Here is a 25538-nt window from a genome sequence, read left to right on the forward strand (position 1 = left end):
GCTGCACCCTGCTCATGCTCAACAATTGGGGGCTTTGCCTTTCTAACACATCAGTCAGAGAGGAGAGAATAAGGAAAGGTGGGTCATGAGGGGCATAACCTCTCTTATCAGCTCAGCTCACACTAGCTAAATGGACCCACCCTGCTCACAGCTGATGACTAACAAATAAGATGACTGTGGAAAAGTGCAGATGATGTCACCTGCTCCCTTCAAGGCGAAGGCCTCAAATAATAATGGGAAAAAGAATCACAATCTTTTAGTGAGCTCCGATCACGATAACTTCGGACTTCCTGTACCGAACAAGCCCCAGGGCTCCCTCGCCCACCACTACACAAGGACAGGATGTAACACTTTTGCTAGCTGATTTACATCTAAATAAATACACCCCCCCCCCAAGACAAAACAATGTGCAGACCCCACAAAGGGGAACAGGCGTCTTTCTTCTGGGCAGCTCCGATTTATATTGCCCCGATCCGGGCCAATGTGCAGGTCCAGATAAGCTGGGGAGGTTCCCCGCAGCCTGGGAGCATTGTACTGGAGGAGTCACTGGATTTCTCTAGTGTGATGCCCATTTTCACAAAAAGCCCCCCGGACCACACTCAGTTCATGGGGTCAAGGAACTGGACTGAGATGTAGTTTAGGGGGCTGTTGTGTTATTTTTAAATTGTGAATATGATTTGTCTAAATAAATGGTGCCATCATTCCCTTTTATGAGATTGGATAGTCTCCATCAAATACGTTCTGGCCATCGAGAGAGAGAGAAAGAGAGAGAGACAAACATACACACGCATACAGAAACAGACTTGAAATGTATTAGTACCTATCTAATTATTAGTGAAACTTGCCGCACAACTATTATAAACACATTTTCAAAGGAGTTTAATGCAATACATTGGGTTGATCTCCTAACGTTGCAATTAAGAGATAACCTTGATATTCCAGTGTGAGCTTTCATCTGATAATTGGCTCTTTTGAGGGACAGAGTCGAACATTTACTGTAGAGGCCAAACCGTTATCTGCCCCTCGGTGAGGGTCAGTGGAGTGGGCCAGGGGTCAGGGGACACACACGCTGGTGCAGGGCCCTCTTAGTCCTGCACCATTAACGTCTGCAGGAGGCGGATGGAAGCCAGACTTCCTTGAAGCTTAGGTGGAAGCCTGCCTTTGTAGGTCACTAAGGCCTCTGAACCTCTTCCTGTCTGTAGTTTAATGTCTATCCTGTTCTCCCTGTGTCTCGCTGTGTCTCTATGTGTGTGTGTCTCTCTCCCTCTCCCTCTCCCTCTCCCTCTCCCTCTCCCTCTCCCTCTCTCTCTCTCTCTCGCTCTCGCTCTCTTGCTCTCACTCTCTCTCGCTCTAGGTCCATCATGACTCGGTCACACTGGAGTTATTCACCATAGTAGTCACGGTTGTAATCTGTGGTACCAAACCACAATGGTAAACAGCCTGGCTTTTTGCTATTGCTGATATCACATCATCACAAAGTAACAAAATAAAACAATAGTACTGCTATAGTCACAATACGACTTTGTTGGCACACAGGGGACAGCAACGTTTCTTATTTGATTCCCAAGATAGGCCTAAACATATGGAAGAAAGAACGAAGCAAACATAAAGTCTGACTTAAAGTGTTCTATCCATAGCACAGTTATCAGTCGGGGTCAAGCAGGGGAGGATAGAGAGCCGGGGCCCTTGGTGGGTGTACAGGGGTCCCCCCACGCACACTTTTCCCCAGAGAATGCACTTAGCCATGGTGCCGGCTGTACCTCTGTTCACAGTCCCAGGGTGTTCGGTCCAGTCTAGTCTGCATGGTCAGTCGCCACTCACCTCTTACAGGAGACAGCGGCAAATCCTTCCACACGACAACAGGTTTCACAGAGGGCCGCGTGTCTCCAGGGGGCCCCCTTGAGAGCCCTGTTTTTTTTTAAGCCGACTGAGGGCCTCAGAGGCTTTGAAGTGGTATTGAGCCAGCTGCAATGTTGATATATATATATACATATATATATATATATACATATATATATATATACATATATATATATATATATATATATATATATATATATATATATATATACTCAAAGAGGAAAATTCATAATTTGGAATAAAGTGTGAGGAATAAAATAAAAGCTGTTATTTGTTGTAAGCACGTGCTACAAAAAGAATTGCCCAACATGTGATTGTTCAACGTTGTGTGTGTTGCGCGCATGTGTGTCTGCGTCCGTAAGTTGTAAGCTAAACTCTGCTGATCACTAGGCATGGCACAATGCAAGCAGGTGCAAGGCACGCCGACGTGGTCGCTATGGTTGGGGCTTGTAACCAGGTAGGACCTAAAGTCAGAGGAACCTGATCTGTGTGTGGAGCCCCTGTTTTGAAAATGAATAAATTCGACCCTAGCCCCCCCTCCCCACACCGATACCAACACACACACACACACACACACACACACACACACACACACAGGCCCAGCGCCCATGGTGCTGGCGTTTGTATTGTGGCGACATACCTTCAACGTGACCCCTGCAGCATATTTTTAGTCAAGGCTATTTATTGTTCCACTTCCTTGTAGCCGACGGACCTTCCATAGTGTTCTCTGGACAGGGTCAGGCGTCATGCTGGGGGGTCTTTATAGCTGGTCTGCCAGAGGATGGGAGATCATATAGAATGCAAGGCTTTCGGTGCTCCTTTCCTTGTGGTTCATACATACATACATTCAACTGTAGTTGTATCAGTGTAGTCTTTGAAGTCAATGATGAATGGCAATCGCAAGCTCAGTGACATTTATCTTAAATATAGCGGGATGAGGCTTCTGGGGAGGAAATGGAACAATGCACTGTTTAAGGTAGATGGAAAAAGGTCCCAACTTTTCTTTTTCAGGTCAATCCAACATCCTTCATTTGAATCTTTCATTTGAATCCTAGTCTAGTTCTTTGGCTCTGGTGCATGTTATTTTACACACAGCCCAAAAATCTATAACACAGAGCACATATCTACATCACTTACCTACACCATGCTATATGAGCGATTCTAAAGAAATCGACAACACATTGTCCGTGAAGATGGCCATTTTATTTTACCTCCCCTAGATTGGCTGACGGGCCGCTCTATAATGCATTGTTTCCCTCCATTGCTCCTTTGATGAAATTTAGTGGCAAATAAAATGTAATGACCCTTGTGGTTCTCAAGACCATTGAACCTTGATCTCCCTCCTCTCCCAGCTGCCGACCACACACACACACACACACACACACACACACACACACACACACACACACACACACTCACAGGTATTTTAACAGGCCAGACCCATTGTCTTTTCCCCAAGAATGAACTGCTTGGCTTGCATAGCTCTTCTTTTGGAAGCGTCTCTGTGTATTTGTATGTGTGTGTGTTTATGTATGTGCAAGCTACAAGAGTTGTTTGTCATTTTTTGTGTGTGTATGTGTGTGTGTGTGTGTGTGTGTGTGTGTGTGTTTGTCGGTGTGTGTGTGCCCTTGATCGGGTGGGGGAGAGCGGGAGGCCACTGTGTCCCTTTTATTTGCATCGCTATGGGAAAACATGCCTTGCAGTGGTTGTGACCTGCGTGAATGGGCCAATTGAGGGGTCCCGGAATGCCCCTAAAAGCGGGTAAAGCGATAACCTCTGAGCAGCCAGTACAGTAGCAGGAGTGGCCTGGAGCCATATGACGTCTTGGTGCTTGGTATGTCTGGCTCCGGGTGTTTGTGTCTCCAAAATCCAGGTTATCATCAAAGAACGATGACCACCACAGCTCTCCCCCCTTCCTCACACACGCACACACACACACACACACACACACACACACACACACACACACACGCATAAATGCATCTACACTGCAACACACCCACACACACACACACGCTATCCACAACCCATATGCATGTCTAATATCAGCTTACTGAGGGAAAATAGTACACAGGAACATTTATTTGCAACACTTCTCAGTACAAATAAAGGTTTTCAATGATTTTACCCCCTCTTGATATTTGACAACTTCACCCAACAGACTTACTTTCAGACTTCAATACCCCTGCTGGTATTGCTGCTCGACGCTGGGAGTGATCACAATAAAATAAAAAACCTTTCTCTCCTCCTACTGCGGCCCATCTGGTGAGTTAGCCCATTTAAATTTCACAGCATTCAATAACATTAAGTCTTCAAAAGATGATATATCAACCGGTGTAGATGAATACGATAAGTAGTGTCTAGGAACCAACATGGCCACACTGACTCACAATTGAAAACCAAAGGGAGTAGAAACAAAATAGAGGCCTAAGGAAAAAAAACGTTGGCTGCGTCTCTTGAGACAACAGCAATCCGTCATTTTGCTGCAAAAAAACCCCACCAGCAGTGGAGTGGGTAGCTGGCATAGTGGCCCAGTAGTAGAGTGCTACTGGGCTGTGCATGCAAATAACAAAGGAATAATACATATGTAAATGTAATTAAGCCTTTTTTTGGTCATAACATAAACACTGCTATGTTATATATGCCAATGTTTTCCACCTTCTTCAATTGAATAAAACAGCCGAATTTGCATAGAAACATCATTTATATAGCAACCAACATAGCCCAAATGAAACTCTTCAGGAGGGTGCGTCATAGCCAGGCTACCATGCTTATTCATTGCATGGCAACATGTGAGACACACAGGACTTCCTCAGCAGGTTGTCCATATCACGAAGGAAGTCCATATTAGCTTACTAATTTTTCATTCATTGGCAGTGTTGCCTTGTCAATTTCAGAGCCATGATATATGATGGTAGGCTTCGAAGCTAAACAGGACAGCCCAAAGCACTGCATTTTCTCAGTGTGTTTATTCATCTGCTTTTATATTGTGCATGTGAACAAACCTTACATTCTGGATTGGGTTTTGAAAGCGTTGTGACACCAGCATTACTGGTCAATGGCGGGACCCTTAATGTGGTTACTGTGGTGAAATACTACCCTCTTGGATCTCAGGAAAAACACATTTGTGCCATGTTGCTAAGCGCAAAATTACCAACTCTACTCGATTAGAGCCCTTCGTGGGGCAAACAATGCATTGCATCGCCAGATACGTCCCTGGTGTGTTTTATCGCGTCTCTTTCCACACACGTGTGAAGATGTGGTGAGAAACTATAATCACCAGCTTAAAAACAATATATGCTAATGTAGGGCCTAGTACATGCTGTTCACTTGATATGCATGTCTTTCTTTGTGAAAAGTAGGCTAGAAACATCATTCATAGCCTTCAATTGGCTTAGATTACAGGCGTAGTCTGATACAGATCATTACATTCTTTAATTGAATTAATGCAATATGTCAATTAATATTTTGCTGAACCAAAGCAGCAAACATTAGAATTGTCCCATTATATATAGCTCAGTCAAAACCGAGATATTCCCCACGAGGAGGGTATATTCAATGTCAATCAGGTTAGTAAATATAGTCAGTCATAGAGCGAGAGACAGCACAAACAAACTACATAACAGAACCAGATCTGATCGTAGATTTCTTTAGAAATATATATATATATATATATATATATATATATATATATATATATATATATATATATATCTTCAACAAAGACCTGTTTAGGTTTTCTCTTTGTCTCAAATGTTAAAACAGGTCAAACCACTCATTTTCTTCCACTTATTTCGGTCAGGATCATAGGGGGGCTGGGGACAACTGCAGCACACAATGTCCGTAAGCAGACACCCTGAATTGAACACGAGTCGATGGCAGGGTCAGAGACACACACACACCAATTAAAAACGAACATGCAGAGCAACTCCACAGACGAGACCCTCCACATTGACGAGGGTCTCGTATGAAGGAAACAAAAAGTCTCTGGATCTAGCCCTTTCTCAACAGCTCAAAAGTGGCAGGAAATCATTCAGTAGAATCGGGGAGTGACAGGAGCACTGTCTGAAGGAGAGCAGGAGGACGCGCCCCCAATGACAGCCTAACCCAACATCGACGGCGGGGAACCTCCATTTTGACCCCCGTGACCCTGTAAGCTTCCTGACCCTCGACCCCATTGAACCCCAACCCCAGCCACAGCACGCCGTCTCTGGCCACATGACCCCTGAAAATGACCCCCCCAGGAAACTGTCCCTGTCATTCATCTTTGACAAGCAGGAACCAGGCAGTCAAACGTTCACATTTGTATTGCCATGCTTTTTAATCAATGGAATGATGGCCTTCAAGAACGAATACCTTGTTTCATAAAAAATAGACGAATAGTATTTAGCCTTATAGTTTCAACTGAGGGCTCTGAAATGATCAATGGCAAAAAACTATATTGTTTTACTTTTAGCTGTATAGATGAGTGGGGGATTAACTTTTTACCGATAATCAACTTAAATTTCCTAAAAATATAGGCTACAATGGACTGTTTTAATTGGTAAAAAACAAAACAATTGAACCTTTTCCATTTTATATAGCATTTGACTCAAATAATTACACTATGGCGCCCCCTAAAGGCTATACAAGCTTAGCAAGCAATACTAATGAAAAGTATTTAAAAAAACACAATTAATAGGAGACAGGCCATACATTGCATGGATAGATATAAATTGGCGCCTTCTTGCATTTAATTTAGTTGGGGAAGGTCCACAAATCTGGGCTAAGGATGTCTGACATTTAAGAATCTGCTGAGGAATGCTTTATGTAGATGAAGTAATGCTGATGCAAAGAACTACCACATTCTCAGATGGAAGGTTTATTTAGGAAACATGAGCAACATTGGTAATAATTTGCTATTACCGTCCCATTAATTTGTAGGGACTACCATCTCTTATAAATCAAGACAAAAAGTTTTTAAGTAATCGATTTCCTTGTAAAGATCAACAAGACATTTCTAATAGCTGAGAAATACTTTTAACATAGAAAAAGATATTAACCAGAAAGAAGGTAAAGAAGCTGAAGAACAAGCTACATATAAGACATTAACAGTCTAATCTATTTTAATTATTTGCACAATTCCAAAGTGAAGCATGACCAGAGTGGAAGCAGGCCGGCAGTAGAGCTTCATGAAAGCACCGCAGTATGAATGGCCTTGACAATTCTGATCAGGTAGTTTTTGTCTGGAGATACTGACGACACAATTTCTTCAAGGCGGCGTACGCTGCAAGTTAAGAACATATGTCAACATGTAGATTAATGTACAATATAGTCAGACAGGACAAATACGAGAGAAGACAGTGGATTGAACTAGGGATGGAATGACATGTACACACTAAAATCATGTGCTTTGAGTAAATGCCTACATTACTTTGGTAAAGGCGGTAAGGCAAGTATGATACATTGACATATATGCAAATCAAATGATGATGATCTAAAAAGGATCAAATCCCAGAAGAAAATGGGTAACTCCAACTCACCTAGTGGATCCAATATGATTTTTGAAGTCCTGCAATTGGAGTGGAGAACAAGGGTAGGCCATCGTGACTGCCAGTGACAACTCAAACTCAGCCATGGCCTCCAGGCTGCTGAAGACGATGTGAACGCTAGTGGCGGAACGACAGGAGAGGGGACATGTAGCTTACCGTTTACTCTAACATATAGTACACTATCGTAGATACATTTCTGGATCCACAGCTTGGAGATACTGTGTCTTAGAGAAATCAGTTAGGGGTATCGTTTTAGCCCGGTACAGACGATTCTCATTCTTTATTTGCTCTGACATGCGTGTTCGGTGCCCCTTCGCTGTTTAGACAGATGACCAGCATACCTGCCCCGGGTTGTGCCAATCCCGTTGATATAATATAATATGGGGGTTTGTGGGATTCACATAAAGACTTTACAGAGCAGTGCCCTATAAGAGTGCCATTTAGGCATTTTCTTAAACAACTAAGATGGCTACCGCTAATCCGTCACACACTTAGATCCAGACAGTTTGGCCGGCCCCTGTTGATAACTACCCTTGGAAATCTAAGATAATGTGGAAAAATCTAAGATAATGTATCTAGAAGTATGCTTATGACACCTGGATAAAACCTTGCAACAGAGGGTGATAAACCAACAAACAAGCGGCAATGTATACCATCATCAAAAACAGAGTTTCTGTTTATTCTGCCCCTGAAGGAAAAAGGAGAAGAGCGGTTACCGCGTGTCTACACAGCGGATGTCCGAGATGTTGAACTTCACGGAACCCCAGGTCCTCAGGAGCCGCACTTCCTCGCCCAGCAGCCGGACGCGGCTCACCACCAGGGCCACGTCGTGCAGCAGCTGGGGGGGGGGTCAGCACCATTAATAGATAGGCGGGGGGCGCAGCACGGTTCATAGATAGGACCGTCAGCCCAGCTGGGGGCAGGGGGGCAGCACGGTTCATAGATAGGGCCGTCAGCCCAGCTGGGGGCAGGGGGGCAGCACGGTTCATAGATAGGACCGTCAGCCCAGTTCATAGATAGGACCGTCAGCCCAGCTGGGGGCAGCCCAGTTCATAGATAGGACCGTCAGCCCAGCTGGGGGGGGGGGGGGCAGCACCGTTCATAGATAGGACCGTCAGCCCTTAGCTTTGCCTCCTCTATGGTCTTTTCAACAGTATGAATCGGCCCTTCTGATGGAGTGTGTGTGGATGATGGCGGTCTGAAGCAGCCTGCGCAGGCTAAAGTCAGACTGATTGGACTCGGGGGATGGGTGAGGCTGCACACCAGTTGTACATTGAGTAATCAACGTGCAAGGGTTAAACCAGCCATCACCACACACACACACTCCTGTATCATGGCCACCTGAACAACGAGTTCATGTGTGGTTTCAAATAAAACCATGCAAAAAAGGCCCTCCAACCAGATGCAGAGACTCCCATTGGTTCCACTTGAGCCAGGAGCGAGGGGGCCCCCTGCTGGCCGGGGCCTTGAACCCCTCCCTGGGCTCCGTGGAGGGGGTTAGGATATGGGGGGCATGTGTTGCTTATGTGCATGTGGTCAGAAGAAGAGGCAGAATGCATGTGTTTAATTAGGTGTGTTTATGTAGGTGATCTTGTACAATTGTACAAAGTACAATCAAAGCAGCTCTCATGTATAACCTGGCTATTCCTCCACACCTTGGCCATTAGTTAAATTAGATGAACCCGGAGGGATGGCAGGAGGGAAATGCACTGGAAGTATGTAGGTAGTATGTAAAAGCCCTCACAATGGAGCTAAGATTATCAATCTATTCTGTAACATGAATGGCAATGAACAGAGTTTCAGAAGGTTGGATGAGGTCTGCTAAAGCCACACACTCTAAAGCTGTGCACATGAACTGTATTTCAAGGCCAGGAAAATCTCCAATGATGATATAAAGTCCGAAACCACCCCGTTTTTAATTATCAACCCATTTTCAAACGGAGGGAGAACAGCATGACCCGTTGAGAAGAGAGAAAAATCGGTCAACCCTCAAGATATTTTTTTATATTAATAAAATATATAATAAGTTTTCTGATGGCTTACCTTAGGGACGCATCGGCTGCTAGGATATTTTCCCACCCAGGGTCTTTGTCCGCTGATGAACTCTGACACGAGTGTGTGAACGAGACGGGCATGGCACGCCGACTTCTCCTCTGGTTGGACCCAAACAAAATTCCATGAATAAATAATACTGGAAAATGTAGTGTAGTCTATATACCGTATTTTGTGTGTGTGTGTGTGTGTGTGTGTGTGTGTGTGTGTGTGTGTGTGTGTGTGTGTGTGTGTGTGTGTGTGTGTGTGTGTGTGTGTGTGTGTGTGTGTGTGTGTGTGTGTGTATAGTGAAATAGTATGTAATATTTATTGTTTACAGCATTCAGCGAAAACAACATTAACATACTGTGTGGTTGAACAAAATCACATGTAAACATAGTTTTCTTTGCCCTCACCATCTAATTCCAGCTTGAAATTGATGTCCAAGATATTCCTCTCATCGGGCCCTTCACCTGATAACGAGAAAACATTTAGTCTTCACATTTGAGTAGAAACAGACTTTTGTTGCAAAGTGACGGATCACAATACCAGGGTTTCCTGCTAGACATGAGCAACAAGTGTCCTTACCGGCGCCCGTATCAAAGACCACCTCTAAAAGCAGCGATCCATAGAGGAAGGAGTAGACGTCACAGTCGGCCCTTCTCTCTGCCAGCTTCCACTCATTCAGCCTGCATTGGGTTGGGTCAGAAGGGGAAACACTTGGGTTAGAAAAAGTTAGTGAGGGAAAGAATGAACGTGTGTTTTATTAAACCATCACCAACCACTAAATTAATGTATGCTGACCTGTGCAGCAGTGCGATATGGCCATTCAAATCCTGAATCTCCACTTGAAGCCTTTTCACCTGGTCCATGTTGCACTTCTTCTGCACTTCCATTTCACATATTTGTCTGATGCAAACACAAGCAGGCATTATTGACAGATAGATAGCAATACATAAAATAGTAATGGACAGAAATGTACAGCTAGTAAGTCTCTCTTGACAAAGAGGTGCCTAACCTCAATGAGAGATATACAGAATAAATAAAGGTTCAATAAAATAAACAAATAGCTAATATAACCATAGAACACTTCAACTGGTCGAGAACACAAGCTGGTCTATTTGACAAAAGGTAAATTGATGTATTTTCATATGATCGAAGGCTTAATGAGTGCAGGGATTAACAATGTGATAAAATTCACATTACATACAATACAAACATTACACACATACACACCTTTCCTTATCAGCAATCTCTATTGTGACTTTCTCCAATCCTGCAAATAGAAGGGGATTATATATGTATTCTTGATGTCAATAAATATTTCACGTAATCTTTAATATATTTTGCTTGATGTACCTTGTTGACTTGACTTCAAAGTCAGTTTGCTGTCATCTGAACCGTTTTCTTCAACTGCTGCAAGTTCTGGGAAATAACAATAACAAAGTTGACAATAACAAATTTACTTGAATGGCTGACCCTGTACTCATGTGTCATTTCCTTCAGTGTCTCATTACCTGTTTCTAGTTCCTGGATGCAGTCGTCCAAACTTTGCAGCATCCTGTCGGCTTCCTCCGTCTTCCCTCGCAACTTCTGCCTTTCCTCCTAAGAAAAAATAAAGTAACAAATACATTTCCACCTTTAGGTTTTGTTTTAGCTGTGAGAATGAAGTAAAAAGGGCCACATAGGATAAGAACAGATGAATGGCCTCCCCTTACCAGATTAGCCTGTAGGAGATTTGAATATAGAGCCTCTTTCATTTCATGCGACTGAACCTTGCTTCTTTTCCGGAAAAAGTTACTTCTCTCCTTCATCTTCGAACCAAATCTTTTCAGCTGTGGATGAAAAAATACACATTAGATTCACACCATATTTATTAAATTACTTGCATGTGAAATACATAAATTTCCTTATTCTCACATTAACTACACACCTGCCTGTCCAAAAACACTTATTCTCTATAACCTTGCTGCACTTAGCATCCCATTTGAACCGACCGGTGTACAGGAGTAATAAGTAATAATATACTAAAGACCTGGCCACATTGTTATCGTCCAAGTTACTTTGCTTCAGTTGCCTTGAATTCTAGATACTTTCATAACAATTTTGCTCCCATGATAAGTTGTTAATTAGTAGAAGAGAGAACTATAAAGCAATTACATCATCCTCTGAAAAACATTTCAACTCTTCCCAAAGAGGTTGGTTGACAGTGTGTAAAAGTCTTCCTTGGTCCTTCATTCGAGACTTTAACCTGGGCAGAGAAAACATAAAACGTATATGAGAACGCATTCACTGGTTTCCCTTCGAGCTTGGTAACAAAGTGCAGGATTAAACCCACCTCTCAACTTTCTCTGCAAGGTTCTTGTGCTCTGCCTCATACACCATCTGCTTGGGATGTTTAATGTGCCGGTTCTTTAGCAGGTCCTCTGGCGTGTGACCCAGATGGGATGCAAGCTGCATACGAGTGGGTCAAAACGTTTCATTAATAGCTATTAGTTTATTAATCTGGATCATTATCCGATGGGGAGACTTAGTCTTACTTTGCCCGGAAGGATGCTCTGTCGAGGATTGTGAATAACAAAATCGATGTTTAAGAGTTGAAAGAACTCCGATACCGTTATTCTTTCATCCGCAATGTTCTAGAATTGAAGGAGAGAATAATTAAACAATTAACTACTGAAAGAATAAATGGTTTACTTCTTTCTGTAGGTTGTAGGTATACCTTCTGGAAATCATTGGTATAGTCCATATGGCCTTCAAGCTGGGATTCAAACAAGCTTTGTTTGAGAGCTGAAAAATATATAAAACTGACTCAAGACACAAAATCCAAAGGGATGAAACATTAAGTGTGAGAGCAACAAGGCTAACCAGACAGTCAATTAGAATCACTTTAGTGTAAGAACTTACTCGATTCAAATGTTGTTTCAGATCTGAGCTGGGATGTGCTACAGTTAGGTACATCTATAGCCTTGGTCATGACTGCTGGAGTCAAAGGTAATGTGCCACGGTTAGATACATCTATAGCCTTGGTCATGGCTGCTGGAGTCAAAGGAAATGTGCCAATACACTTTCCTTTCTCTGGGGACTGGATTAGCTGGGGAAACAACATAAAGATAAGGATGCATAGGTCACCAAGGCCCATTACAAAACACAATCGATGAAAACCATTTTACTTCATCTACCATTTCTATGGTGCTGTCCGAAGAGATCCTCCTCCTTTTTTCTGTCACCATCATGTCTTCGCCATCTACTGGTGAAGTTCTCTCGCACTGGGAGTCACTTGGATGACCAGGCGACAGTTCCCATACTACTTCCTCTGACGTACCTTGCAAGTGTCGCCCATGAAGTGGACTACCATCTTCATTGGTGGATTGTGGATTCTCGTTGACCATAGACATATCCTCGTCACTGCTGATGTTAGGAAGAACTTCATCGACAATGTTGTCACTCATGCCGCTGCTCAGCTGATGTGTGGCTACTTCGTAATCGTGTTCTTTCCCAGGCGTCCTGCAACTGCTGCTTACCTTGTTTGGGTCAGTTGTTTTGATTTTTTGTGGGCGTTTGGGCAAAAGGTTTCCCATTGACAGTCTGGATAAGAGGCTTCTTCTATTCAACTTCAGAGGAGCAGTTACACAGGGTTGTTGCTCTTCAGCGGACTGTTCTGGTTGATTATAGTCTGCATTGTCTGTCGTCTGTATTTCAGGATTATGTTGTAGGGCAGTCAAGTCGGTTTTATCAGAGATTCCGTCTGAGGCAGATTTGGGTTGAGACAAGGGTGCATCGCAAACGTCTACAGCAATCCTCTCTGTGGGTTCATTGAGCAGGCGGCTCATGCGCCTTATTTTAAATTGTAGATCCGCCAAACTCATTCGTCTAGACTTGGTAGAAGAGGTATCATCAACTCCGTCAACTGCAGCTGTAATGCATGGGGAGCTTTCTAATCCACATGGTAAAGAACAGTTTTCTTGGCTGAGGTCAGAACCATCTTTCTTTTGCATTGTCGATGATTCAGATGATGCACTAAATGCATCAGCATTCCCAGGGCTATTCTTATCCACTGAAAGTGGTCTAGATTTCACATCATTTTGTGACGCATCCAATTGATGATTGAGGTCAGAGACTTTGGTGACTTTGCCATCTAATGAAAACATTGATCTAGAAAAGTTAGAGGAATAGTTAGGAATAGTTCCATTTTGGGCCACTTTCATACCTCCAAAAGCAGTCAATCCATGTGATCCGTTCTTAAGATGGTCACCAAGGTTTTCTCGACTTCCAGAGTGATTGGGAGACAAGCCTTCAGGTGGTCCAGTCACCTCTGAGTAATTTTGAGAGGAATCATCTTGACAATGGACATCCTTTGATTGAATCGCAACAGTGTGGCTTCTTGCGATGTCAATCTCATCTTGATTCCCGGATTCGGATGAGCTCATGTTAAACACATTAACATGCATGCCAGGCGATTTTTCTTTGAACAATGCTAGACTTTTCCTTCCCCTGTGAAACAGTGTATTTGAAATGCCTGTACTGCTAGTCAGCTCCATATCCTCAGAACACAAGGTGTTCATGTCATTTTCCTGGTTGGCTTCAGGGAAAATCAGTGATGGCTTCACAAAAGTAAGATGTTTGGTGTCAATTAGTCTTGTCAGACACCTGGTGAACTCCATCTCCGAGTCAGTTTCAGTATTGGTTTGGATTTTATCCTCGCAATAGCCATTCTCTGCAACATCATCTACTTTACCGCAAGTAGCCGCAAAAGCCAAACTCTTTTGCCTGTTCTCCAAAGTCTTGACCGGATTAAGGTTTTTGTCATTGATTGCCACAGTCTGACTTTTTGTTATTTCCATATCATCAGACTCACAATTATAACGCTCAAACCCGTCACGTCTTCCTGTGACCTTGTCACAGGAAAATGACAAGGTGTGCCCTTCATTTTCCTTGTTGGCTTCAGGGAAAATGTTGGCGACATTTTGGGAACCCTTGGAATTTTCCCCAGCATTCATATATATCTGGAGATGTGCATTTGAATCCAGTGTGGGAAAACATTTTCCACTACTAATCTTCAGTGATGGCTTCACAAAAGTAAGATGTTTGGTCTCAATTAGTCTTGTCTGACACCTGGTGAACTCCATCTCCGAGTCAGTTTCAGTTTGGATTTTATCCTCGCAATAGCCATTCTCTGCAACATCATCTACTTTACCGCAAGTAGCCGCAAAAGCCAAACTCTTTCGCCTGTTCCCCAAAGTCTTGACCGGATTAAGGTTTTTGTCATTGATTGCCACAGTCAGACTTTTTGTTATTTCCATATCATCAGACTCACAATTATAGCGCTCAAACCCGTCACATCTACTGGTCACTCCATCCATGACATCCTCAGAGCGTAATAATGTATTTGAATGCAGGCTCTCAGGCATTTCCCCGCCAAATTCATTCTGTAAGGTGATCTGCGTAGATGCTTTTGTAAACGCTGCCATGAGAGCCATACTTGCACGTTTTGCAGGTACATCGACATCTTTCATTTCAAAGACTCCAGTGTCACAGGTTGTAAATTCCATGTCATCGTCTTCTGATGGGTTATTCCACTCTGTGCTAGGTTTCAGAATATCTTGACTCATTTGCAATGGCTCGACTCCATGTAGGCATACACTGGCAGCGGTCTGGCTTTGTGTCATTTCCATGTTATCAATTTCAAAATTATCAGTGGCCATCTTTACCAGGTTCAATGCAATATCCCGTTGGTCAGCCATTACTCTTACTGATCCTCCAGCAGTAACAGTATAAGAGGGCTTTCCCAAATCAAAATCCTTTTCTTCAATGACCCTAGTTTGACACGTTGTAAAGTCCATATCAAGCTCTAAGTCTTCACTGTTTTTGAAGGGATCTGTGATAGGAAACCGACTCATTCCCTGTTTCTTTGTCATCGTAGTCACAGCATGGAGGCTTTTGGAGTCAATAGCAACAGTCTGACTTCTTGTCAGTGGAACATTTTGTTCCACTTTGTGCAGCATAGAATTGTCCTTGGGCAAACTTGGCTTAGAAAAGCTGGCTAGGAGTTTTTCAAATTCCGGATCAAAATGGCGCACTGATGAGGAAGAGATTTTAGGCAAAGTACATGGCTCAGCTTTCTTCCTGTCCATGAACATAAAGAAATCCAAGTTCGCACAGGAAGGGAGCATCTCACCATCTTGATAGGGCAAGTCTGATTCATTGGTAATCATAACAGTGTGACTGTGTGTAACATCTAGATCAGCATCATGGGCAGAAAACATCATCGTCTTCTCTCCATAGAAATCTTCTGCATCATGGGTGACCATAGATACCTCCTGGGGGAAGAATACAAATTAGAATCCATGTTATACATGGATGTTGTTCATACTCATTATGAGTAGGGTAATGTTGATAATTATACCAAGAAGTTGATCAATTTAAACCTCACCTTTCTTTGTTGGGAAGTTTGCAAAGGAGCGTACAACAAGTTCTCCATGTCTAAAATGTACCGTTTGGATTGGGAAAGGACCAAATTATCAGCACTGTTTCAAGGATGTATTAATAATTCCAAGTAAAAGCTATTTCATTCAATTTGGCTACCTACCAGCGATTGGTTGTTTCTCCTTTTCAATGACACCTATAGGGTTTCTTTAAATGGATAACATGGGAGAAGCACAAAAATGTTAGAATGGTTTTGGTAGCAGACATTATTTGAGATGTACTTTGGAAGTCCACTTACCTGTTGCCAGGATTAATTGCGGCTATGAAAAGATGGGAGAAATTAAGGAATCATTTCAGTTAAGCCCAGTTTATGGTCTAAAATGTTTTTTATATATATTCTGAAAAAGGAGAGAGCTAACAGTAGGCCTCAATCAAACTATCAATCAGAAATGTATCTGCGCTAACACACCAAAAAGAACACACACAACGGTGTAACGGTTCGTCTAGTTTTGTGATGTCACAATTTTCAAATCGGCACTATATATATATATAGTTGATTTAAACCCAAGGTAGCTCTGATAATAAATGTATGTATATTTAGTTATTCTATTTTTTTTTACTGATATAAACCTAGGATAGGCTCATAATGGCATCAAATGCTTTGTTCCTTGTCTGTGCCCTAGCATGAATGTCGCCCCAACAAGAAAGAGTATACGTGATAAAGTGAGTTAATTGTCCCGTAACATATGCTGTCCATGCAGTTGGTACATTTGCGATGGATAAGTCTGTTATGTTTCACCGGCATCCAGTGTCCCCCCCCCCCACACACACACCATTATTACTTACCACTTAGGTCTTGTAGAGGTTTTCGGACCGGTGAGCCGTTTCTATTTTCCCTAAAAAATAAGATGACAATTAAATGTGAAACAGCAATGTGGTGAACAAAATATTTTTGTTAAAGCTAATGTATCTTACTTTGAAAATAGCAGAACATCAGTTGCAGGTGCAAAACTGACTCTTCTTGAATTCCTCTTTTCCACAGGCATGGCAACTTCAACCTTTTTTAAATAATTAAGATGAAACATAAAGAGTACAATGATGTGAGAATTATATTTTGGAAAAATCTAAATTTGATGGTTTGGTTGGCATATCAGATACATAAGTGATTACCGGAGTTTCCACAAGCTCTGGGTCAGCAAAATCGACAGATCTCCGTGGCGCTTTTAAAATCTTACAACAGATTAAAACAAACCATTAGTCATCAAATATTTATACCATGCACATTATTTTTCACAAAGACCATGTATTATTATTATTAATAATAATAACAATAACAATAATAACAAAGGGAAAAAAGGGTTGATTTTAAATCCGTTTTACTAACCGAAATGCGGCGCCTGGACTTTCCAACATTTGCCCTGCAACATAAATTATAAAACAAATGTAATTCCAGTGTACTGATGACTACAAATGGACTCTTTATGTCATAGTTTGAGTCTTGTAGTTTAGTTTAAACCAAAAGCTTAATGATGAAGGGAATTCAATCCATAAAAACGAATTATGTTTGTGACAATGTAAAAAAATCCCCTTTAACATCAGTAGTAATTTTTGTGAACAAGTCACTCACATATTCTTTAGAGGGTCAGGCGACTCCATCTACAATTGGAATAAAAAAAACAAATCATTGTTACAAAAAAACCATTTGCAATTCAAAGTTAACAAAGAAGACCCCACTATTGCATTCTGAAATATAGATCATGTTATAGATTTGATAGCCATTACATAATAAGCTCACCCACCAGTCACCCCTCATGCATTGAAGGTGACAGAACTACAATTAAACATTTAACCTCATTTCTCATTTTCGAAAATAAAAAGTTATACTGTAAAGCTAGATCAAGAAAGGTCATTGAATCAGGTTAGGTCGGCTATAATTAACGAGGTAACGTTAATGCAAACTAAACGTGGCCAACTTGCCAGTCTGTTTCACCTCCATAACCTGTTTATACTGACAATTAAGTTTAGAATGTATGCTTTAATGCATGCATTACGCCACATCAACAAAGCACCATTTCAAATCACCCTGTCAATCAAACATCATTCTTATTTACAAATATTCTTTCAAACGTAACTGTTGATCGTTATACTAGTGACCATACTGTTGCATTAATATGTTTGGCGTTATTTGGGCAGTGAATCACTAAAGAGTAAAACACTTGGTATAATATAACATTAGCTGAGAGCATTAGTTAGCCCTAGCACGTAGCAGCTATGTGCTATAGCATGTGATCAGCTGCGTAAAACTAGCTGTCAATGACTGCCCCAGTAAAACGAAAATAGTGACTATACCTTGAATATGTCAAAAATTCCAACGGGTCGGAATAAAAGGTGGGCTTTGTCTTTACTCAACACAATAAACCTTCATGGTATAACTCCATAACTGTGCCGAACAACATTGACGTTAAGGTTTTTGAAAAACCCGCCTTTACGCATGCGCTGTTTAACATTTATGCCTTTCAAATGTTCAGGATACTCGCGCTGGAAGCTTTACCTACCTTTACTTTTTAACCGAGCATAAGAATTAATCAGAATATATTCTCTATCTAATCCATACGAAGGATTTACGTTGAAAACGAAATTATAAAATTATTACAATTAAAATTTAATACAGGAAGCTCGTTTGGCAAACAGGATATGACCGAATAAGGGGGGCAGTTTTTCAAATTTGAAGATAATTTTTGACATCGGATAATAAAGAAGTAAGAATGTTATATTTTTGCTTACAGTGTATCTGCGGAAGGCATATTCATGCAGTTAGTTAATGCTACGATTGACGGTGCTACGGCTGTTGATAGAAATTAGTTGGGTTAAAACTCAACTGAGGACAGATATGCACAACATAATCCAGGCAGCTAGCGACCTCACTAGAGATGCTACTTTATTAATCTCTGCGCCTAGTTTAAATTCGGATAATAAACATCGTTGCTAACTAATGACGCCAAATGTCAAGCAGCATGTTACATTTATTTAATTGTGTTTTTCTAGAGCTGACTTTGGTCCATATTTCAGCAACCGAAATGTCTTCAAAAATCCCCAAAGGTAACGTTAGTGAGTTCCAGTAATGTGTAGTAACGTAATGCTTACCATTAACGTTAAACTATCAGATGCGATAACGTTACGTTATCTCCTCACCTAGTTCAAGTGGTAATGTCGAAGATTTTTATGTAAATGAATGTATTTTTGGTCACAATCTATCTCTGAATGATGCTAGAGTTAAGCCACTAGTGTTTGAAACTTTGGCCGACTGATGAGAGCTCTTGCATTTGCACTCTTTGCGATTTCCACTTAGTTTTGGTCTGAAAAAAGTCTGCGATAGTTTCCACCAATGTACACTTATGGAAAGTCAGTTTAATTCGTTATATTTTCTGTGAAGTTTCTTGTAAATGTATGCGTTATATATATTTATTTAACCCAATGTTATGAATAATTTACAGCTGCACATCCTACTCTCGAAATGAAAGAGGGGGGTAATCTTAAACCTCAAAAGGAGAACGCACAAAGGTAACTAATCAGCTTCTTAAATTTAAGTTTAGGGATATTAATTGCCAATCCACAAACTAACATGGGCACCATTAGTGCATATTATTTTTCCACATTATTAATAATTGTATTATGTAGGTCTTATTGGGCGACCACACTGTTATATGTTCTTCACAATGTTCAGTATCATAGGTCAGCAAAGATCTTGACGATGATCATCTTGCATCTTAAAAAAAGAAACGGGTTGGTAAATTAATATGTATATCTATTTTTCAGGAAAAATGCTCCCAAAGTTTTTAAAGGGTGAGTTATGAACAAATATACTTCCAAGTGCTTTTCAATTAAACGTTACCATGAACATCATGTAGAATTACTTCACATTGCCTTCTCTTTGATAGAGCATCCACTAGATATGGGCAACAGGCAGAGCTGAAGGACCAAAACCAGCTTTTGTTGGCATCAAATGAGCAGCTGCAGAATATTCTCACGGAGTCCCAGGTAAAAACAAATGTGTAATATTTTCACCCTTTCAGGTCTTCACAAACTAAATATATCTTCTCTAGCTCAATGTACCTATTTTCGATCATTTGTATTGCATTTTTGTGCAAACAGTCACAAGGGTATTAGTTGAATCAGTGTCATTTGTAGGTCCAGATTGATATACTTGCCAATCTACAATGAAAAAATAAAATCATTCTTCCATTAAAGTTGTCTAAATGTCAACCCATACCACAAGGCACCGCTTAACTTCACCAGTGTTTCCCCCACATTCACACAGCAGCGGCGCGCCGCCGCTGCTGTGTGAACCCCCCTAGAGGGTTCCGCTGCTGAAAAAAATCCTGCGGGAAACACTGTTCACTGTTGTTGTTTTTTGCAGCAAAAAGTTACTGAGCTGGGACTGCAGTTCAAAGACCTGGAGAAGGAAAATGCAGATATCCAGAAACGCCTTAATGACTGTCACGTTCTCCTAGTGGCTGGAAAGATAGACCCAGGTACATGAGCTTGGACTTGAAACAATATAGCCAACTAAATTGTTGCTGCTTTTAAATGGCCATGAATAACGGGGTGAATGTTTTAGTTTCAGGTGATGCCATTGCCCAACCTTCTAAAAATCAGGGAAAAGAAGTGACGGTAGGTATTTATTATTTCACTCTGGCTTATTTTGCCACTGGCTTGACATGAATATCTGCTTATGAAATACTGCTATACGAATTTCCAATACTAAGGAGTTGTCATGCATGATCTGAATTTCAGAACATATCCAGAGACCTTATAAAAGAACTCGGGAACTTCACCGATATCGGCTCAAAGCAACTTGAACAACTGAAAGTAAGGGAATCTGTTGGATCATACCAGGCATTCTTCCACTTTTTTTTCTCAAATAACATTTGCCAGCTGATTGGGGTATTTATTTTATCCCTATCAGCTTTTTTTTTTTTTACTGTAAGCTGACATTACTAACATGTATCCCTTTAAACTATGTTTAGGCATTCCAAACGGCCATAGCAGATCTACACGGAGACGAAGAACATGTCATGCAGGAAAGAGAGGACTTTTCCCTACAGGTTTTGGAAATGGAAAAAGCCCTTGAAGAAGCTGAGCAACTCTTAATTGAATAAATGTAGGGTTCATGGGGTGCCATTTTGATTTATATTTGTTTTTTGCTATTTCAAAATACTGTATCGTTAACAGTAGTGGTAGCATTGGAAAGATATCAAAAGGAAGGTTTTAATTTTCTTAAAACACATATTTGTTGTGCTCAATAAACCAACGCTATGAATCATTACTGTTATCTTATTTTTGGTGACTTCAGGAAGTTTTATTATTCTAAGTTCAACCGACTGTTACTTTCGGTTATGCTATCGACATAAATGACAAAATCTGTCCCAATTTAAAGCCACTGCCTTTACTTTATGACAAAGGCATTTCATGAAAATTCAATCCCTGTTGGTTATGTCAGAAAATGCAGAGGAAGCAGTACCCAAAAAGAAAATCGACAAGTAACACCTGATGTAGATTCGGGACTTAAGGTCAGCTGCTGAGATTCTACTGAGAGGAGCCTGAATGGTGCAAGATAATAATTATTACTCATGTACTTGTTCTTGTCAAAACAAGCATTTGTCTCCACTTAGTGGACATTATGAATAATGAGAAACAATGGCAAAATCTATACCAAGGCATTGGCTCAAACATTTGAAAGCTAGATAAAAAAAAACTGGCAAGGCAGTTGAGAGTATATATATACATACACACAATTAAGAAACCAGTGTAACCCAAATGTACTTTATAAAACATTGAATTAAATGGTGGCAAAACATGTCCGGCATCCATTTTGCTGGTTTGTTTCCAGGTGAAGCACATTAATATCTCATAACCATTCGATTTTTTGGAAGAGGGAGGGAGTGACGGGAGGTTTTTAAAGTGCGAGCATAACTTCCGTGTTCTCATCTCAGCCTAGCTACCAGGTAGTTGTAGAAAACACACCCGAGACTCATCTGGGTAACTATGATCCAGTCGTCATGGGTTATCTGGCCCAACGTTCCCTAATGCATGTTTCCCGTTTGCCAGTGTCTGATCTCAGTCATCAGGGTACGATAACCGTTTACTGCAATTTATTAAGGCAGTCGTCTCCTGCAGCTCCTGAATAAGACACATTCTGTGATTCATGTTGTGCAAAATAAACAACAACCCTGTCGACGTGAAGTGCTAAAGCCACGTTGTGTTCATAAAGCGTGCGGCGACAGACACGTGACGTGGTGGCATTGGGCCACGGGGCGGAGCAGGCGCCGGAGGGATTGCCGGTCGCGTGCTGTGCACATGGCCGGTAGAGGCACGGGCTCTGTCTGGGGCTCCGGCGTGTTGAAGCGGCATTCCCTGAGGTGGTCCGACATGCTGGGCAGGTCGCTGAAGCACCACTTGGTGACGGCGCTGAAGGCCGTGCTGAATCTCCACACCTACGACAGGACGACACAGGTTGATTCATGTCTATAATAATAATATTAATCTTCTTCGCCATTGGTTCTCCAAAGAGCTTTTGGAAAGCTCCAAAGAGCTTTTGGAGAACCAAAACCAGAGTCTTCAGACACTTATAATTGCATCGCAAACATCTGAGAAACCAGTTTACAAGAAGCTGACCAGCAAAATTATAAAATAAGCATTTTCTTTAGGGAAATATATGTTTCTAAAATCGTGTGTGTGTGCGTGTGTGTTCCCAAAACTGACTTTGTTTTTAACCTGCCAGCAGACGGTGCCTTGGGAGCCCAGCCTCCTCTCCCACTGCAGGTCCACAACGCCCCTGGTCTGGAGCAGACTGGAACACACGTCCCTCATGCCGCGGGACACCACAGACAGCTGGCACAGACTGAAGCTGTCCAGGAATCCGGCGATGTGCCACAGGATCTCCATGGGCAGTCCTGTGAGCTGGTCCGACTGCGGCCCAGCCTGGAGAAGAGGAGTGCCAGGGCATGGCCGCACGCCGAAGGACTGCAGCCGCCCGTCGTGGACCACCCGGGCTCCGCCCCGGCCCCCCTGGCCGGCGGGGCCCAGCCTGCGCTGGGAGAAAGTGCAGCCGTAGTACGCCAGGGGGCAGCGGTGCTCCATCCAGCCGCTGAGGCCGGCGTGGATTTCTGCGTGGACGTTTGCCGAGTGCCAGGAGAACTGGTCCCTGCGGAATGCCTGGCCGCACAGGAAGGAGAAGGTGTGCTGGTAGGGGGGCTGGAACGGGAGGAAGCACCCGTGGGGGACCCCCACCTCCAGGCTCTCCAGGGCCAGGCCCAGGCGGAGTGTGCGCAGGGGGCTGGGGCACGAGAGCTGGTGCGCGGCATGGTCGCACGCCGAGGCCGAGGCCATTTCACCCACTCTGGTGTTGGTGACCAAAATGGCCGCCGGGAAAGTGAAGGTCTGCGTGCCGACGTCGACGCGGCGCCCGTCGACGCGCACCTTGTCCGAGATCCGCCGGCACTCCCTGGACTCCTCCAGGCAGAAGAGGAGGGCGGCCGCCACTGGGTCCATCTCCCCCAGGCCCGTCGAGTCGTCCGCCCCCTGCTCAAGGTCTGACGTGTCCACCGAGCGGTCCTCCAACGAGGGGGGCGAGGTGGGATGAGATCGGCCAGGGAGGGGGCCCCTCCGGCCGGCGGCCGATGCGAGCGGCCCTACGACATGTCGAAACCCCGGGGGTTTGTTGGGGCGGTGTTCAGTCCCCCTGTCGTCCAAGACAGCCAGCCCCCTGTCCTCCAGGATCACGTGACCAGCCCTCTGTGCAACGCCCGGGACCACGTGGGGCCGGTCGTACGGCGCTACACACAGCTCCTTAGGATTCCCCTGTGGGGGAGGGGGGGCCGTGTTTGGGTCCCCCTGGTCCTGGCCTCGGCATGCTGTGGGGCCCGTCGTCCCCGGCGACGGCTCACCTGGCAACTGCGTTCCAAGATGACAAGCGCTGGTGGTCAGACAGCTGTGACGACGGCAGCGCTCTTGCTCGCCGTCGACGGCGCTGGCCTCTTCGGCAACGTCGAGCCCGTTAGTTAGCTTTCCTCCCCTGGCGTCGCTCTCCCCTCTCTGGCCCCCCGCCCCTCCTCCGCACTCGAGGGCGTTGGCGGCGCGGAACACGTCTAGAGCGGCGGCCAGGCTCCGGGCGGTCTCCAGCGTGGCCTCGTAGAGCTGACCATAGTGCTCATCGGCCAAACCGTCGATCCCATTGGCTATCCTCTCCTTGGCGGAGCCGGGCGGAAGAGGCAGAGCCAAACCCGGCGAGGGCCGAGGCCCACTTTCGCAGGAGGACGAGGTCGAGGCCTCGGGGGCTGATTCTGGCAGATCCATACGCGCCGCCCCGCGCACTTTAGTCCTGGCAACAGCCGGCTCCCACCTCGTGGGCGCCATGGCAACCACCTTCAGGGACTCGAGCAGCATGCGCTGGTCCTGCAGGGCGAGCGCCATGTCCAGCTGCTCCGGCTCCTCCACGCCACCCCCACTGCTGCTGCCGCGGCTCAGCTGGGAGGTGTAGTCCAGACAACTGACCGGCCACCTGTTCCACTCCATGGTGCAGCACACCAGGCCCGCTGGACACACCTCCAGGTGGGAGGCCATCCTCTGGCGCACCAGGGTGATGGGGCAGCCGAAGCTGCTGTTCAGGCAGGGAACCCTCTCCAGCGGGCAGAGGAGGCGATGCTCGGCGCTCTTACAGGAGTGGAACGTCGCACCGCAGGCCAGCGGACAGGCCGTGAGGTCACAGGAAGCGCCCGCTATGGGTTTCGTCGTGCACCGCAGGTTCACGCAGGACGCGCAGTGCTCGTGGGGTGCCTCCATCGTCTAGGCTGGAGGTTGATGATGCCGATGCCGTCGCTGATCAGGGTACACTTTACTAAGGGAAAGAAAGAGAAAAGGGTGGAACGCACAATACGCGCAATTCACTGTTAGGTGTATTGGTCTATAAAATGTTGTAGTGAAATGGTGATACAGCATGAACATACAGCAAATAGCTGCACTGTAACTTATGAATGGGTTATAAAATCGCTGCCTTATAAAAAAAAAGTTGGGCAGCTGTCCCTCTCCAAAGTTAAATAAGTCCGGTAAACATCCGGGAATACAACATGCTATTGAACATGGACAACTCTGATCTACATACGAGAAAGAGACGGGCTTCATTCAACACCTTTACAACTGACCCATCAGTGACAAATCTACGTTAGCCGGCTAACCAGGCACCACTTACTTCGAGGCTAATGTTTGCTAGCAACAGTTCACCAATTCCTGAAGTTCAGTGACAGTCGTGTCCAAAAGTTCATTGAAAGAGCCAGGCAACAGATTAGACGACTGGATAACAGAAACCTACTTACCATTTATTGGCGACCCACTCGTTTATTTTTATCCATTCGGTTATACTTTGTCACTAGATAGTAAAGAACCACCGCCGCTAGTGGTAGCAGCAGGCTATAGTCTGGAGACGTCCCACCGCTCCCTCTGACGTAGCGTTGCTCACAGTGCGACCGACCGCGGTGTCGGTGGCTCGTTAACGGCGGCTCCTTGCCCCACGACACGAGTGACCGACAGGAGGGTCTCGGTTAACGAATAGGTCGTAAAAAACTCGTGGGTATCAAGGCTTCGTTATCTTTTAACATAAACGCATATAAGTATTTAAGATTTTTTAGAAACTGT

At 43.8% G+C, this 25538-nt stretch overlaps 2 protein-coding genes and 1 long non-coding RNA gene across 4 annotated transcripts; 1 reads left to right on the forward strand and 2 right to left on the reverse strand.

Annotated features, from left to right (window-relative positions):
- Positions 1 to 6844: 6844 nt before the first annotated feature.
- On the reverse strand, positions 6845 to 18327 carry knl1 (kinetochore scaffold 1). The gene is made up of 26 exons (XM_079753960.1): positions 18198 to 18327; positions 17476 to 17504; positions 17233 to 17266; positions 17019 to 17078; positions 16824 to 16906; positions 16695 to 16744; positions 16147 to 16168; positions 16012 to 16055; positions 15856 to 15905; positions 12605 to 15742; positions 12330 to 12516; positions 12145 to 12212; positions 11963 to 12061; positions 11761 to 11876; positions 11583 to 11673; positions 11141 to 11257; positions 10940 to 11027; positions 10782 to 10847; positions 10659 to 10698; positions 10227 to 10331; positions 10011 to 10111; positions 9839 to 9895; positions 9435 to 9544; positions 8108 to 8229; positions 7383 to 7508; positions 6845 to 7126 (listed from the first exon to the last, which is right to left on the reverse strand). The coding sequence occupies exons 2-26, from the start codon at positions 17502 to 17504 to the stop codon at positions 7030 to 7032; spliced, it is 5100 nt and encodes a 1699-aa protein (XP_079610086.1). The 5' UTR covers positions 18198 to 18327; the 3' UTR covers positions 6845 to 7029.
- A 209-nt stretch (positions 18328 to 18536) lies between these two features.
- Positions 18537 to 21171, forward strand: LOC307087921. Of its 2 annotated transcripts, XR_013812519.1 has the most exons (9): positions 18537 to 18607; positions 18894 to 18947; positions 19343 to 19409; positions 19665 to 19691; positions 19787 to 19886; positions 20266 to 20380; positions 20467 to 20519; positions 20643 to 20717; positions 20876 to 21171. It is a non-coding gene; the product is annotated as an uncharacterized lncRNA (long non-coding RNA). The 2 variants fall into 2 exon arrangements; XR_013812520.1 differs by lacking the exon at positions 18894 to 18947 and having other exon boundaries at positions 18546 to 18607.
- Positions 21172 to 21598: 427 nt separating this feature from the next.
- LOC307088223 (F-box only protein 30-like) lies at positions 21599 to 25323 on the reverse strand. Its single transcript, XM_079754050.1, has 3 exons — positions 25220 to 25323; positions 22611 to 24744; positions 21599 to 22342 (listed from the first exon to the last, which is right to left on the reverse strand). The coding sequence occupies exons 2-3, from the start codon at positions 24687 to 24689 to the stop codon at positions 22112 to 22114; spliced, it is 2310 nt and encodes a 769-aa protein (XP_079610176.1). The 5' UTR covers positions 24690 to 24744; positions 25220 to 25323; the 3' UTR covers positions 21599 to 22111.
- Positions 25324 to 25538: the final 215 nt, after the last annotated feature.

This window comes from Pollachius pollachius, assembly GCF_949987615.1.
Source record: "Pollachius pollachius genome assembly, chromosome: 16".
Classification (NCBI taxonomy): Eukaryota; Metazoa; Chordata; class Actinopteri; order Gadiformes; family Gadidae; genus Pollachius; species Pollachius pollachius.

Bases quoted from the DNA above. Each gene is read 5' to 3' on its own strand.
- LOC307088223 (XM_079754050.1), bottom strand. From the start codon at position 24,689: ATGGAGGCACCCCACGAGCACTGCGCGTCCTGCGTGAACCTGCGGTGC. The intron at 22,343-22,610 runs GTCAGTTTTGGG...GTCCTGTCGTAG, and splicing joins GCTGGCAGGTTAAAAACAAA to GTGTGGAGATTCAGCACGGC.
- knl1 (XM_079753960.1), bottom strand. From the start codon at position 17,504: ATGGAGTCGCCTGACCCTCTAAAGAATAT. The intron at 12,062-12,144 runs GTATACCTACAA...CTTCAATTCTAG, and splicing joins ATACCAATGATTTCCAGAAG to AACATTGCGGATGAAAGAAT. The intron at 8,230-9,434 runs GTAAGCCATCAG...CCCCCCCCCCAG, and splicing joins GCAGCCGATGCGTCCCTAAG to CTGCTGCACGACGTGGCCCT.